Genomic DNA, 13,830 nt, shown 5'->3' with positions numbered 1-13,830 from the left:
TCGTCTATACCATTTTAGAGTACCTTATTTTTTTGAAATTTCTACTGGAGTATAGTTGATTCACAATATTGTGATTTACAATATTTGTTTCAGGTGTACAGCAAATGAACAGAAAACCTTGTTAAAGAAAGTAATTCTCAGAATTGAGAGTATCATGGGCTGCCATAAGATGTTAAACCTTTCTGAATTTACTTTTTAAATAGACTTTATTATTCAGAAAAATTTTAGGTTTATAGAAAAATTTAACAGAAAGTACAGAGGATTAGCATGTGCTTTCTCTCTTCCAAACATAGTCCCCACTTTTATTAGCATTTTTCTTTGGTGTGGGTGGGCTTCCCTGGTGGCTCAGATGCAAAAGAACCTGCCAGCAGACACCGGTTTGATCCCTGAGTCAGGAAGATCCCCTGGAGAAGGGAATGGCTTCCTACTCCAGTATTTTTGCCGGGAGAATTCCATGGACAGAGGAGCCTGGTGGACTATAGTCCATAGGGTTGCAAAGAGTCCGACAAGACTGAGTGACTAAGCACATTTATGTGGGTACATTTGTTAAAATTGATGAACCAACATGGCTACATGCTTGTGAACTAAAGTCCATGGTTTACATTATGGTTCACTCTTTGTGTTGTGCAGTTTTATGAATTTTGATAAATGAATATATCATGTATCATGCAGAACAGTTTCACTGCCAAGAAATCTGTGTTATTGCTACTGCTGCTAAGTCACTTCAGTGCAACCCCATCCCTGAGATTCTCCAGGCAAGAACACTGGAGTGGGTTGCCATTTCCTTCTCCAACGCATAAAAGTGAAAGTGAAGTCACTCAGTCATGTCCGACTCTTCGCGACCCCATGAACTGCAGCCTACCAGGCTCCTCTGTCCATGGGATTTTCCAGGCAAGAGTACTGGAGTGGGGTGCCATTGCCTCCTCCGAAGAAATCTGTGATCCACCTGTTTGTCCATCCACACCCTCTCCCAACCCCTGACATTACTGATTTCCCTGTCTCCATAGTTTAGCCTTTTCCAGAACATCATATAGTTGGAATTATATTGTCTGTAGCTTTTCCAGATTGACTTCTTTCACTTAGTAATATGCATTTACAGTTCCTCCATGTCTTTCTGTGGCTTGATGGCTCATTTTTGGTACTGAATAATACTCAGTGTTATTGTATGCATTTACCAAGTTTATCCACTCACCTACTGAAAGACATCTCAAAGTTTACAAGTTCTGGCAATTACTAATAAAGCTCACATAAACATTCATATACAAGCTTTTGTGTAGACATAAGATTTCAGCTCGTATGGATAAATACCTAGGACTGTGATTTCTCAATCATATGGTGAAACTGTGAAGAAACTGCCAATCTGTCTTCCAAAGTGGCTGCACCATTGTGCATTCCCACCAGCAATAAACAGAAGTTCTTTGTTACTTCACATCCTCACCAGCATGTAGTGGTGTAGTGTTTTAGAGTTTAGCCATTCTAATATGAAGATAATGGCAATCCACTCCAGTATTCTTGCCTGGACAACCCCATGGACAGAGGAGCCTGGTGGGGTACAGTCCTTGGGGTCACAAAGAGTCAGACACAACTGAGCAACTAACAAAACTCATATGTATTTGTAGCTCATTTTGCTTTCCATGAGTAGTTTTCTTATATAAGATGTTGAGTGTCTTTTCATATGTTTATTTGCCATCTATATATCTTCTTTGATGAGGTGTCCACATCTTTTGCTCACTTATTATTGGGTTGTATGTTTCCTTGTTACTGAGTTTTGGGAGTTCTTTATATATTTTGGATACAAGTTCTTTATATGTATTTTGCAGGTATTTTCTCCAAGTCTGACTTTCTTTTCATTTTTTTCAAACAATATATTTCACAGAACACACATTTTTAAATTCAGTGGTCTAACTTTTCTTGCATGGTTTGTGCTTTCGGTGTTATATTTTAAAATATTTCCAAATCGAAAGTCACCTAAATAAATATTTTCCTCTGTTACCTTCTATGAGTTGATGTTTATGCATTTTACGTTTAGGTTTATGATCCGTTTTGAGTTACTTTTTCTGAAAGCCATAGTATCAATGTCTGGATTCTCTCTCTGTGTGTATCTCTTTGGCATGCAGATGCCCAATTCCAGCACCGTTGTTGAAAACACCATCCCTTCTCCACTGGATTGCTTTTGTTCCTTTGTGAAAAATCAGGTTACTGTATTTGTATGAGTCTATTTATGGGCTCTAACACCATTAACCTATTTGTCTCATTTTTTTGCCAATATCACACTGTTGATTACTGTAGCTTTACATTAAGTCTTGTCAGGTAGTCAGCTCTTCTACTGTCTTCTCCAATATTGTGTTCACTATTCTGGGCCTTTTCCCTCTTCTTATAAATGTAAGATTCACTTTGTTTTTCTCCCCAAAGTAAATTACTGGGATTTTGATTCAGGTGCATCAGATCTATAGATCAAGTTGGTAATTACTAACATCTTCACAATATTGAGTCTGTCTACCCATGCACAACCTCTCCATTTACTTAGATGTTCTTTGTTTTCTTTCATCAGAATTGTGTTGTTTTCCTCACATTTACTCTTGGAAATATTTTGTTTAAACTATGCCTATCCTATATTTTTGATGCTAATTAAATGATTTTGTATCTTCAAATTCTAATTATTCTTTGTTGAGATATAAAAAAGCAATTGACTTTTGTATATTTACCTTTTATCCTACAACTTTACTATAACTACTTACTAGTTTTGTTTCAATTCTTTGGGATTTTTTGTATGGACAATTGTAAAGAAAAATTTTTTTCTTTCTTCTAAATCTGTATACTTTTTTCCCCTTTTATTGTCCTATCACATTAGCTAAGACTTTCAGTACAATGTTAATAAAAGTGGTGAGAGGGGCAACATTCTTTTTTAAATCTTTGGTAATTAGTCCTTTACCTTGAATAAATATTTAAAATGCTTCTTTTTATACTTTTTTCATTGTTCTTAATTATGAAAGATAATCATCAGTATAGAAGACTGTATGAAACACATGTTGTCAGTTTAAAAAATGATTATAAATAAATACCTCTGTGTGTGTGTGTGTGTGTGTGTGTGTGTGTGTGTGTACTCATGCACTCAGTAGTTTCAGTCGTGTCCAACTCCTTGTGACCCTATGGACTATAGCCTGCCAAGCTCCTCTGTCCATGGGATTCTCCAAGCAAGAATACTGGAGCTGGTTGCCATGCCCTCCTCCCGGGGATCTTCCTGACCCAAAACACCTATATACCAACTACCAGATCAAGATCACTTATCAGTGACCCAGAATCTTCCCATAGAATGTCTTTTTTTTTTTAATGTAACTTGTTTCATATCATGTGATGCTTATATCCTTTAGTCTAAAAGTCACAGGATATAATGTAATATACAAGTTTGAACCAGTTATTTTTAAACTTAATTATATATTTTATCTGGTCTTGCTAAAATATTGTTTGTTTGATTTTCAGCTGAGTGAAGAAACTCAAGAATATATATTGAATCTTTTCCAGCGTTATGTTGATGATGGTTTAAATTTTATCAATAAAAAATGCCACCAAGCAATTCCACAAGTGGACATCAGCAAAGTTACTACACTCTGTTGCTTATTGGAGTCTTTAATACTTGAGAAAGATGGAGTTAATTTGACAATGGTAGGTAGAGTTTTTTTTACTGCTGTAAAGCCAGGAAAATGTGATTATCATATATATTCTTTGCAAATAAACAATTCCAAACTTTCTGTCATACAGTTATTTGATTTTCAAGTTACTTTTTTAGGGGACTAATGAATGTGAATAGATTTGTATAATCTCAAATTGGAAGGAATTTTACACTATAGTTTACTCCTCTACTCAATGTTTAAATTTCCTTAGAGTCTGTAATATATTCCCAGTTGTGTCTACTTAAATAACTTCATACAAGCATAGACATAGTTATAATAGTTGAAAGACACCCTTGAACTTTTGTTTTCCATGCTTCTTGCCATTCATTTTCTCATCAGAGTATTTAAATGTATGCCACTATAAGACATCACTTGGTGCACTGTTGAGTGAAATATAAGAAACATGCACCATGCCCTTTGAAAAATCATAGGTCTAAACAAGAGAAAACAGTCTTTAGACTTTGCAACTTAGGATTCTTTTGATGCTAACATAAAATATTAAAAGTTTTTCTCTTTGTTCTTTCAGGAACAATCAAAATTGAACACTGTTCTGTGTCAGACTTTTGTATTCTGTTACTTATGGTCTTTAGGTGGAAATCTAACTGAAAATTACTGGGATTCTTTTGATACATTTATTAGAACACAATTTGATGATAATCCTGATGCCAGGGTAAGAGCCAAATAAATTTAATTTTAACATAACTTTGAATCATTAAAATTAAATTTCAAGACTAAAACTTTCAAAGCTTTAGTTCTGGTATAAATATAAATTCTTCATTTTAAAGGTTTCTAAAATTATTCACTTTCTTAAACTAGCGATAACATTTATTGTATTAAAATTTTTTAGGAATCCTCTCCAGGCCATATGAAGAATGTAAGGTGTAAAAGTGGATAAAAACTCCCTACTATTAACAAAAATATTTAATTCTAGCTAGTAAATTTATACTTTCACAGTGCTATGGTTTAGCAGTTCTGAAACTACTTTCTGTGTGTTCTAAAACTGAGCAAATGAATCAGTATGCTGAAGATAATGGCAACCAGGTTTCTCACTGTTAAGAGAAGGGATATACAAATATAGAGGAGGAGAAAGATTAGAATATATTTTGTGTTGCTGGATTGGAATTAGAGGTTTTGGGACTTATGGAATAGATAAATAAATAGATCATATGTATATGGTGTATATATCCATACATACACAAATTTCCTAGTTCTGTGTGCTGAGAGAAACTAGAAGCAATGACACAGCAATAGCAATGAGCATACTTAGTTGCTGATTTCTGAATACTCTTTTCCATGAAAGGGAACCAAAGCACCTTAGTGAAATGGCTGATTTCAGGACTGAGTTGAGGAAAGTTCAAAATGAGCCCAGAATATCTTATGTAAGATGGTGAATAAATGCCTGAAGAACAATGGCATCTGTCAAAAGAGCACAGGAGCCAATTTGAAGGGATTCCCATTAGACAAATCTAGGCATATTTGTGCATCAAGATAATGATGGTGTGGATTACAAGCTATTGAATGAAATAAAAGTCTGTGAGTTGATCCACATAAAAATATATGTGAATAACTAAACTAGGGAGAAAGAGCTCTTCCTTACAGGAGAATACCAGTTAATCTATATAGGAGGAATGATGGGATTAGAAAGTTATTACTTTGCAACCATTGTAGTAATAATTGATTTAGGCAAGAATCAGCAATGGTTGCAAAAACTAGTAGGTGAAGGTTTCTTGAAAAACAATATTTACATAGTTTCAAAACATCTTCTACAAATTACTTAATAGTTGTAAAGAGAAAAATAGTGTCATTATACTGAAAAACCTTGTAGACACAATATTAACTAGCTCACCGATTTATCATCAATATTAGCACAAACTTGTGCCTTCTAATGTGGTACATGGAGAAGTATACAGCCTTGCTTACAAGCTATTCCTTCCAAAATGCATAACATTACTCTGACTACAACAAAGCTAATGGAGGTGATGGAATTCCAGTTGAGCTATTTCAAATCCTAAAAGATGATGCTATGAAAGTACTGCACTCAATATGTCAGCAAATTTGGAAAATTCAGCAGTGGCCACAGGACTGGAAAAGGTCAGTTTTCATTCCAATCCCAAAGAAAGGCAATCCCAAAGAATGCTCAAACTGTTGCACAATTGCACTCATCTCACACTCTAGTAATGTTCAAAATTCTCCAAGCCAGGCTTCAGCAATACATGAACCGTGAACTTCCAGATGTTCAAGCTGGTTTTAGAAAAGGCAGAGGAACCAGAGATCAAATTGCCAACGTCTGCTGGATCATCAAAAAAGCAAGAGAAATCTAGAAAAACATCTATTTCTGCTTTATTGACTATGCCAAAGCCTTCGACTGTGTGGATCTCAACAAACTGTGGAAAATTCTGAAAGAGATGGGAATACCAGGCCACCTGACCTGCCTCTTGAGAAACCTGTATGCAGATCAGGAAGCAACAGCTAGAACTGGACATGGAACAACAGACTGGTTCCAAATAAGAAAAGGAGTACATCAAGGCTGTATATTGTCACCCTGCTTATTTAACTTATATGCAGAGTACATCATGAGAAACGCGGGGCTGGAGGAAGCACAAGCTGGAATAAAGATTGCTGGGAGAAATATCAATAACCTCAAATATGCAGATAACACCAACCAATGGCAGAGAGCAAAGAAGAGCTAAAGAGCCTCTTGATGAAAGTGAAAGAGGAGAGTGAAAATTTTGGCTTAAAGCTCAGCGTTCAGAAAACTAAGATCATGGCATCCGGTCCCAACACTTCATGGCAAATAGATGGGGAAACAGTGAGAGACTTTATTTTGGGGGGGGGCTCCAAAATCACTGCAGATGGTGATTGCAGCCAGGAAATTAAAAGATGCTTACTCCTTGGAAGGAAAGCTATGACCAACATAGAGAGCATATTAAAAACCAGAGACACTACTTTGCCAACAAAGGTCCGTCTAGTCAAGTCTATGGTTTTTCCAGTGGTCGTGTATGGATGTGAGAGTTGGATTATAAAGAAAGCTGAGTGCCGAAGAATTGATGCTTTTGAACTGTGGTGTTTGAGAAGTCTCTTGAGAGTGCCTTGGACTGCAAGGAGATCCAACCAGTCCATCCTAAAGGTGATCAGTCCTGGGTGTTCATTGGAAGGTCTGATGTTGAAGCTGAAGCTCCAGTACCTTGGCCACCTGATGCGAAGAGCTGACTCATTTGAAAAGACCCTGATGCTGGGAAAGATTGAGGGTAGGAGGAGAAGGGGATGACAAAGGATGAGATGGTTGGATGGCATCACCGACTCAATGGACATGAGTTTGGGCAGGCTCCAGGAGTTGGTGTTGGGCAGGGAAGCCTGGCATGCTGTGGTTCATGGGGTCACAAAGAGTCAAACACGACTGAGCAACTGAACTGAACTGAACTGAACTGAACTGAACTCTGACTATGGATACACCAAGACTACTCAAACTGATGGACATTCCATAAAATAAACTGGCCCATATTCTTCAACAGTGTCTGTCATGGAAGAAAACTGAGGGACTCTCTCAGATAAAGAATCTAAAGAGATATAATCAAATGCAATGCAATATCCTGGATTGGATCCTAGACTGAAAAAAATATGGCTATAAATGACATTGTTGATAGACAGTACTGAATATAGAATGTAAATTGGATAATGGCATTGTATTAATATTCAATTTCCTGATTTCAATCATTTCAGTGTGGTTGTAAAATATCCCTGTTTTTTAGGAAATGCTCACATACTTAGGATAATATAGAATAGTGTATATAACTGACATCTTAGAGTAAGAGAAACATTAAATCAAAAGAGGCAAAATGTGAACAGTCAGTTAATCTATATAAGGAATATATGGGAATTCTTTGTACTATTCAACTTTTCTGTAAGTTTTAAATTATATCAAAATAAAAAGTTACCAAAAGAAAAATTCCTAAGATCAGAAACTAAGGCCTATGGATTAGAACCTTCTAGTAGATATGAAACCCTGCTGGATCTTCAAGATCATTGTATCCTATCCAATGATCATTGTATCATTGGACGAGGTGAACCAGGCTGAGGACAACTGAGAATCTGAGATGAGAGACAGATCCCTCTGGATCCAGAGAAATGATCTGGGTTCATCAAAGGGCTGTGGGAGATGGCCCAGGGCAAATATTCAGTTCAACAAATATCTGTTGAAAACCTCTTACATGGTAGACACTATTCTGGGTATGGGAGCTAAATCAAGTAACCAAAGTCCCTAGCCTTATAGACCTTACATTACAGTCAGGGGAGTCAGCCACAGACATATATACATCAATGACAGTTAAGTGCCATGGAGATGAATAAAGCGGAGTAAGGATGACAGTACTGAGGGTTGGGGGAAACTGTTTTATATATTAATATTAGTCAGGAAAGCTTTGCTAATTAGGTCATGTACAGAGTTCTGAAGAAAGTCAAAGCTCTAATGGTTCCTTAGGGGAAAGCATTCCAGTCAGAAGGAAAAGCAAATATGAATGCCTTTACTCAATGAATGATTGCTTGACAGTTTAAAAAAACAGCAGACTTGCGAGGTCAGATTGGAAAAATCAAGTGGGAGTGTAGTATAAAATGAGGTCATGGAAGTAAGCAGGGGGACAAAAAATATAGCCTTATGGGCCATTGTAAGGACCTTGATTTCACATTGGGTGTGATGAGAAGCTATTGAAGCATTATGACCTAAGATGTTTAGAAGGACAGGCCAGCCCCTGTCCTGGCAGTGGTAATGCTACTTGGATAACAGGAGGGAGTCCAGATGAAAAGGTGGATTCCTCCTTCTGTCTGCAAGTCCCAAATGAATGGGCTGTTGGCTTTTTGTTTCTTGCCTCAATAAATGGTCTGACAGCCACATGGTAGTAGCCAGACTCAATAAGTATATAGACTCTTCCTTCTTTACTCACCTGAGTTAAAGTGACTGAATTTTTTCTTCTAATAAATCTTTTTCAAATATGGCCTCTTCTCTTCATCCTTGTATGCATGCATCCATGGTAAGTTGCTCTAAGTCGTGTCCAACTCTGTGTGACCCCATGAACTTGTAGCCCACCAGCCTCCTCTGTCCTTGGGATTCTCCAGGCAAGAATACTGGAGTGAGTTTCCATGTCCTCCTCCTCTTCAGCCTTATTGCCTCTGAATGACTCAGATTCTTTTCATTTCTTTTCTGGGTTGTTAAAATGGCAAATTCATTATCTCTTTGCTTTTGGTCCTGTCCTTTCTGATTAAGCTATACACCATTATTTTTAAAAATTACAGGTTTCAATGCATTAATTGATCATGCAATCAGTTGAAAGAGTCACAACCCAGTTTTTAGAAATGAAATAGCCAGAAATTAAGGAAACAATCCCATTCACCATTGCAATGAAAAGAATAAAATACTTAGGAACAAATCTACATAAAGAAACAAAAGACCTATATGTAGAAAACTATAAAACACTGATGAAGGAAATCAAAGATGACACAAATAGATGGAGAAATATACCATGTTCATGGATTGGAAGGATCAATATAGTGAAAATGAGTATATTATGCAATGCAATCTATAGATTCAATGCAATCCTTATCAAGTTACCAACGGTATTTTTCAGTGAATTAGAACAAATAATTTCACATTTTGTATGGAATTACAAAAAACCTCAAATAGCCAAAGCAATCTTGAGAAAGAAGAATGGAACTGAGGAATCAACCTTCCTGACTTCAGGCCATACTACATAGCAACAGTCATCAAGACAGTATGGTTAAAAAAAAAAAAAAGACAGTATGATACTGGCACAAAGACAGAAACATAGGTCAATGGAACAAAAGAGAAACCCCAGAGGTAAATCCACGCACCTATGGACACCTTATCTTTGACAAAGGAGGCAAGAATATACAATGGAGAAAAGACAATCTCTTTAACAAGTGGTGCTGGGAAAACTGGTCAACCACTTGTAAAAGAATGAAACTAGAACACTTTCTAATACCATATACAAAAATAAACTCAAAATGGATTAAAGATCTAAATGTAAGACCAGAAACCATAAAACTCCTCGAGGAAAACATAGGCAAAACATTCTCTGACATAAACCACAGCAGGCTCCTCTATGACCCACCTCCCAGAATATTGGAAATAGAAGCAAAAATAAACAAATGGGATCTAATTAAACTTAAAAGCTTTTGCACAACGAAGAAAACTATAAGCAAGGTGAAAAGACAGTCTTCAGAATGGGAGAAAATAATAGCAAACAAAACCAACTGACAAAGAATTAATCTCAAAAATATACATATTTTTACAGCTCAATTCCAGAAAAATAAGTGACCCAGTCAAAAAATGGGCCAAAGAACTGAACAGACATTTCTCCAAAGAAGACATACAGATGGCTAACAAACACATGAAAAGATGCCAACATCACTTGTTATCAGAGAAAGGCAAATCAAAACCACAATGAGGTGCCATTTCACACCAGTCAGAATGGCTGCTATCAAAAAGTCTACAAACAATAAATGCTGGAGAGGGTGCAGAGAAAAGGGAACCCTCTTACACTGTTGGTGGGAATGCAAACTAGTACAGCCACTATGGAGAACCGTGTGGAGATTCCTTAAAAAGCTGGAAACAGAACTGCCATATGACACAGCAATCCCACTGCTGGGCATACAGACCATGGAAACCGGAATTGAAAGAGGCACATGTACCCCAATGTTCATCACAGCACTGTTTAAAATAGCCAGGACATGGAAGCAACCTAGATGTCCATCAGCAGATGAATGGATAAGAAAGTTGTGGTACATATACACAATGAAATATTACTCAGCTATTAAAAAGAATGCGTTTGAATCAATTCTAATGAGATGGATGAAACTGGAGCCTATTATACAGAGTGAAGTAAGTCAGAAAGAAAAACACCAATACAGTATATTAACGCATATATATGGAATTTAGAAAGATGGTAATGATAACCCTATATGCAAGACAGCAAAAGAGACACAGATATAAAGAACAGACTGTTAGACTCTGTTTGAGAAGGTGAGGGTGGGATGATTTGAGAGAATAGCATTAAAGCATGCACATTAACATATGTGAAATAGATCTATAGTCCAGGTTTGATCCATGAGGCAGGGTGCTCAGGACTGGTGCACTCGGATAACCCTGAGAGATGGGATGGGGAGGGAGGTGGGAGGGAAGGTCAGGATAGGGAACACATGTACAACCATGGCTGATTCATGTGAATGTATGGCAAAACCACCACAATATTGTAATTAGCCTCCAAGTAAAATTTTAAAAAAATTAAAAACAAACAAAAAAGAATATTAAACCTTATAAAAGTGGGTGGTAGGCAATAATAAAGATGAGAGTAAATACCAATGAAATAGTGAAAAATTTCAAATATAGAAAATAAAGGCAATTTTATAGACTTGCTGTGAGGATTGAATGAGTTATAAAACAGAAAGCTCTTAGAACTTTGAAATATTAAGCATCCATGATTATGAAAAAGATTATATACCAAATGATAAAAATATTGGTGATAATTTTAAGTAAGCAAAACAAAATGTGGTTTGTAAAATCATATCATATATATATATTTAGATACCTATATACATGTGCCGTGTATCTATATATTTTATAAAACTTATAAAACTATTCCCATTCTATGACTTTTAAAAATTATACACATGTATGCACAGGGGCTAGAAGAGAACATGGACACATAAAAATCACTTTTAACCAAAAAAAAAAAAAATTAAATAGCCGCCATCACAACTTTTAGTTAACACTATATTGGAGATCCTAGCATGTGCAGTAAGGCAGGGGAAAAAAATAAAATATAAAATATAAACTTTAGAAATGAAATAAAGCTGTCATTATTTGAAGGAAACATAACTGAATATGTAGAAAATTCAAATAAGGTTTTTTTTAATAGAATAGAATGTGAAATAGAGTGATACTTGGGGTAAATATTATACATATTTAAACAAACACATCTATATGTATGTACCAGATCACCATGTGAAATTGAGTCACTGTCAATAAATATCAGCAAGATCCTCTTTGACCCACCTTATAGAGTGATAGAAATAAAAACAAAAATAAGTAAATAGGACCTAATTAAACTTAAAAGCTTTTGCACAGCAAAGGAAACTCTAAACAAAATGAAAAGACAACCCTCAGAATGGGAGAAAATAATAGCAAAGCAATTGACAAAGGATTAATCCAAAAAATGTACAGGCAACTCATGCAGCTCAATATCAGAAACACAAGCAACCCAATCAAAAAATGAGAAGACCTAAACAGACATTTCTCCAAAGAAGTCATACAGATGACCAGTAATACATGAAAAGATGCTCAACATCACTCATTATTAGAGAAATGCACATCAAAAGTACAATGAAGTATCACCTAACACTGTTCAGAATGGCCATCATCAAAAAATCTACAAATAGATATGGAGAAAAGGGAAGCCTCTAGCACTGTTGGTGGGAATGTAAATTGTTACAGCCACTACAGAGATTCCTTAAAAAACTAGGAATAAAAATGACATTTTGACCCAGCAATCCCACTACTGGGCATATATCCTGAGAAAATCAGATTTGAAAAAGACACATATACCCCAGTGTTCATTGCAGTACTATTTACAATAGCTAGGATATGGAAGCAACCTAGATGTCCATCAGCAGATAAATGAATAAAGTAGAAGTTGTGGTACATATATACAATGGAATATTACTCAGCCATAAAAAGGAAAGAATATGAGTCAGTTGAACTGAGGTGGATGAACCTAGGGCCTGTTTTACAGAGAGAAGTAAGAAACAGAAAAATAAATACTGTATAGTAAATGCATATATATGGAATCTAGAAAAATGGTACTGATGAACCTATTTGCAGGGCAGGAATAGAGATGCAGACATAGAGAACAGATTTGTAGACACAGCAGGGGAATGAGAGGATGGGATGAATTGAGAGTGTAGCATTGAAACACATACATTACCACATGTAAAGTAGATAACTAGTGAGAAGCTGCTGTATAACACAGGGAGCTCACTCCAGTGATGACTTCTGTGATGACCTAGAGGGGTGGGAAGGGGCATGCTGTTGTACAGCAGAAACCAACACAGCACTAAAGCAATTATCCTCCAGTTAAAAATTATTTTTTTTAAAAAGGGTCAGTGCCCAATAAGCTTGAAACACCATTGTTTTGTGCAGCTGTCAGAATGAACCTTCTGAAATGGAATCTGATCATGTTACCCACCTACTTAGAATTCTTCACTGAACTCTTGCTTCAAGCTCTTTAACAAATGAGGTTTTTATAACTTGGTCACATCTGTGTGTCCAGACTTATCTCTTATCGTTTCCACATGCATGGCACTTTCCATGGCTTCCAGACCTGTTTTCTTAATGTGAACCCTGACTCCTTTTTCCCCATCCCCACTTCATCCCTTCTCTGCCCATCTGACTCCTGCTTATCTTTCAAGTCTGAATTGTAGCATCACCACCCGCTAATGTGTTAGATGTTAGTAACTCAGTCCTGTCTGACTCTTTGTGACCCTATGGACTATAGCCCACCAGGGTCCTCTGCCCATAGAATTCTCCAGGCAAGAACACTGGAGTGGGTAGCCTTACCCTTCTCCAGGGAATATTCTCAACCCTGGAATGGAACCTGCGAATCCTAGAGTGCAGGCAGATTCTTTATTGTCTGAGCCCCCAGGGAAGCCCACCTAAATCTCTAGCCACCACTACAATTCCCCTGCGATTAGAAATGAGCCATCCCTCCTCTGTGGATGTGCTAAACTATATTAGAACCCTTACTTCTCCATGAGTATTAAGTAGTGTGCTTGCATCCTCAAGGTGGATTATAAAGTCATTGAAGGCAAAGGCTGGGTCTCGTTCAGCATTTTCCCCCACACCAAACACAGTATTTGGCATAGAGTAATCCCTGAATGTTGGGGCTTAATGTTGAATTAAATACTTTTTTAATATAGTTTTTTTTTTTTAGTACATTAGTATATTTTTTTTCTTTTTTTTTTTTAAATTAGTTGGAGGCTAATTACCTTACAACATTGCAGTGGTTTTTGTCATACATTGAAATGAATTAGCCATTGATTTACATGTATTCCCCATCCCGGTCCCCTCTCCCACCTCCCTCTCCACCCGATC

General features: G+C 36.6%; 1 protein-coding gene across 1 annotated transcript in view; it reads left to right on the top strand.

Moving 5' to 3' along the window:
- Window positions 1–13,830, top strand: part of DNAH6 (dynein axonemal heavy chain 6) — a 282,979-nt gene that overhangs the window by 128,778 nt on the left and 140,371 nt on the right. The window contains exons 36-37 of the mRNA XM_070479741.1: window positions 3,481–3,663; window positions 4,198–4,341. Of these exons, the coding sequence (XP_070335842.1) occupies window positions 3,481–3,663; window positions 4,198–4,341 (327 nt within the window). The remainder of the gene's footprint in view (window positions 1–3,480; window positions 3,664–4,197; window positions 4,342–13,830) is intronic.

The sequence above is a fragment of the Odocoileus virginianus genome, chromosome 2 (assembly GCF_023699985.2).
Source record: "Odocoileus virginianus isolate 20LAN1187 ecotype Illinois chromosome 2, Ovbor_1.2, whole genome shotgun sequence".
In the NCBI taxonomy this organism is placed as follows: domain Eukaryota; kingdom Metazoa; phylum Chordata; class Mammalia; order Artiodactyla; family Cervidae; genus Odocoileus; species Odocoileus virginianus.
The sequence above is the reverse complement of the archived record's forward strand: the minus strand, read 5'-3'. Positions and strand labels throughout refer to the sequence as shown.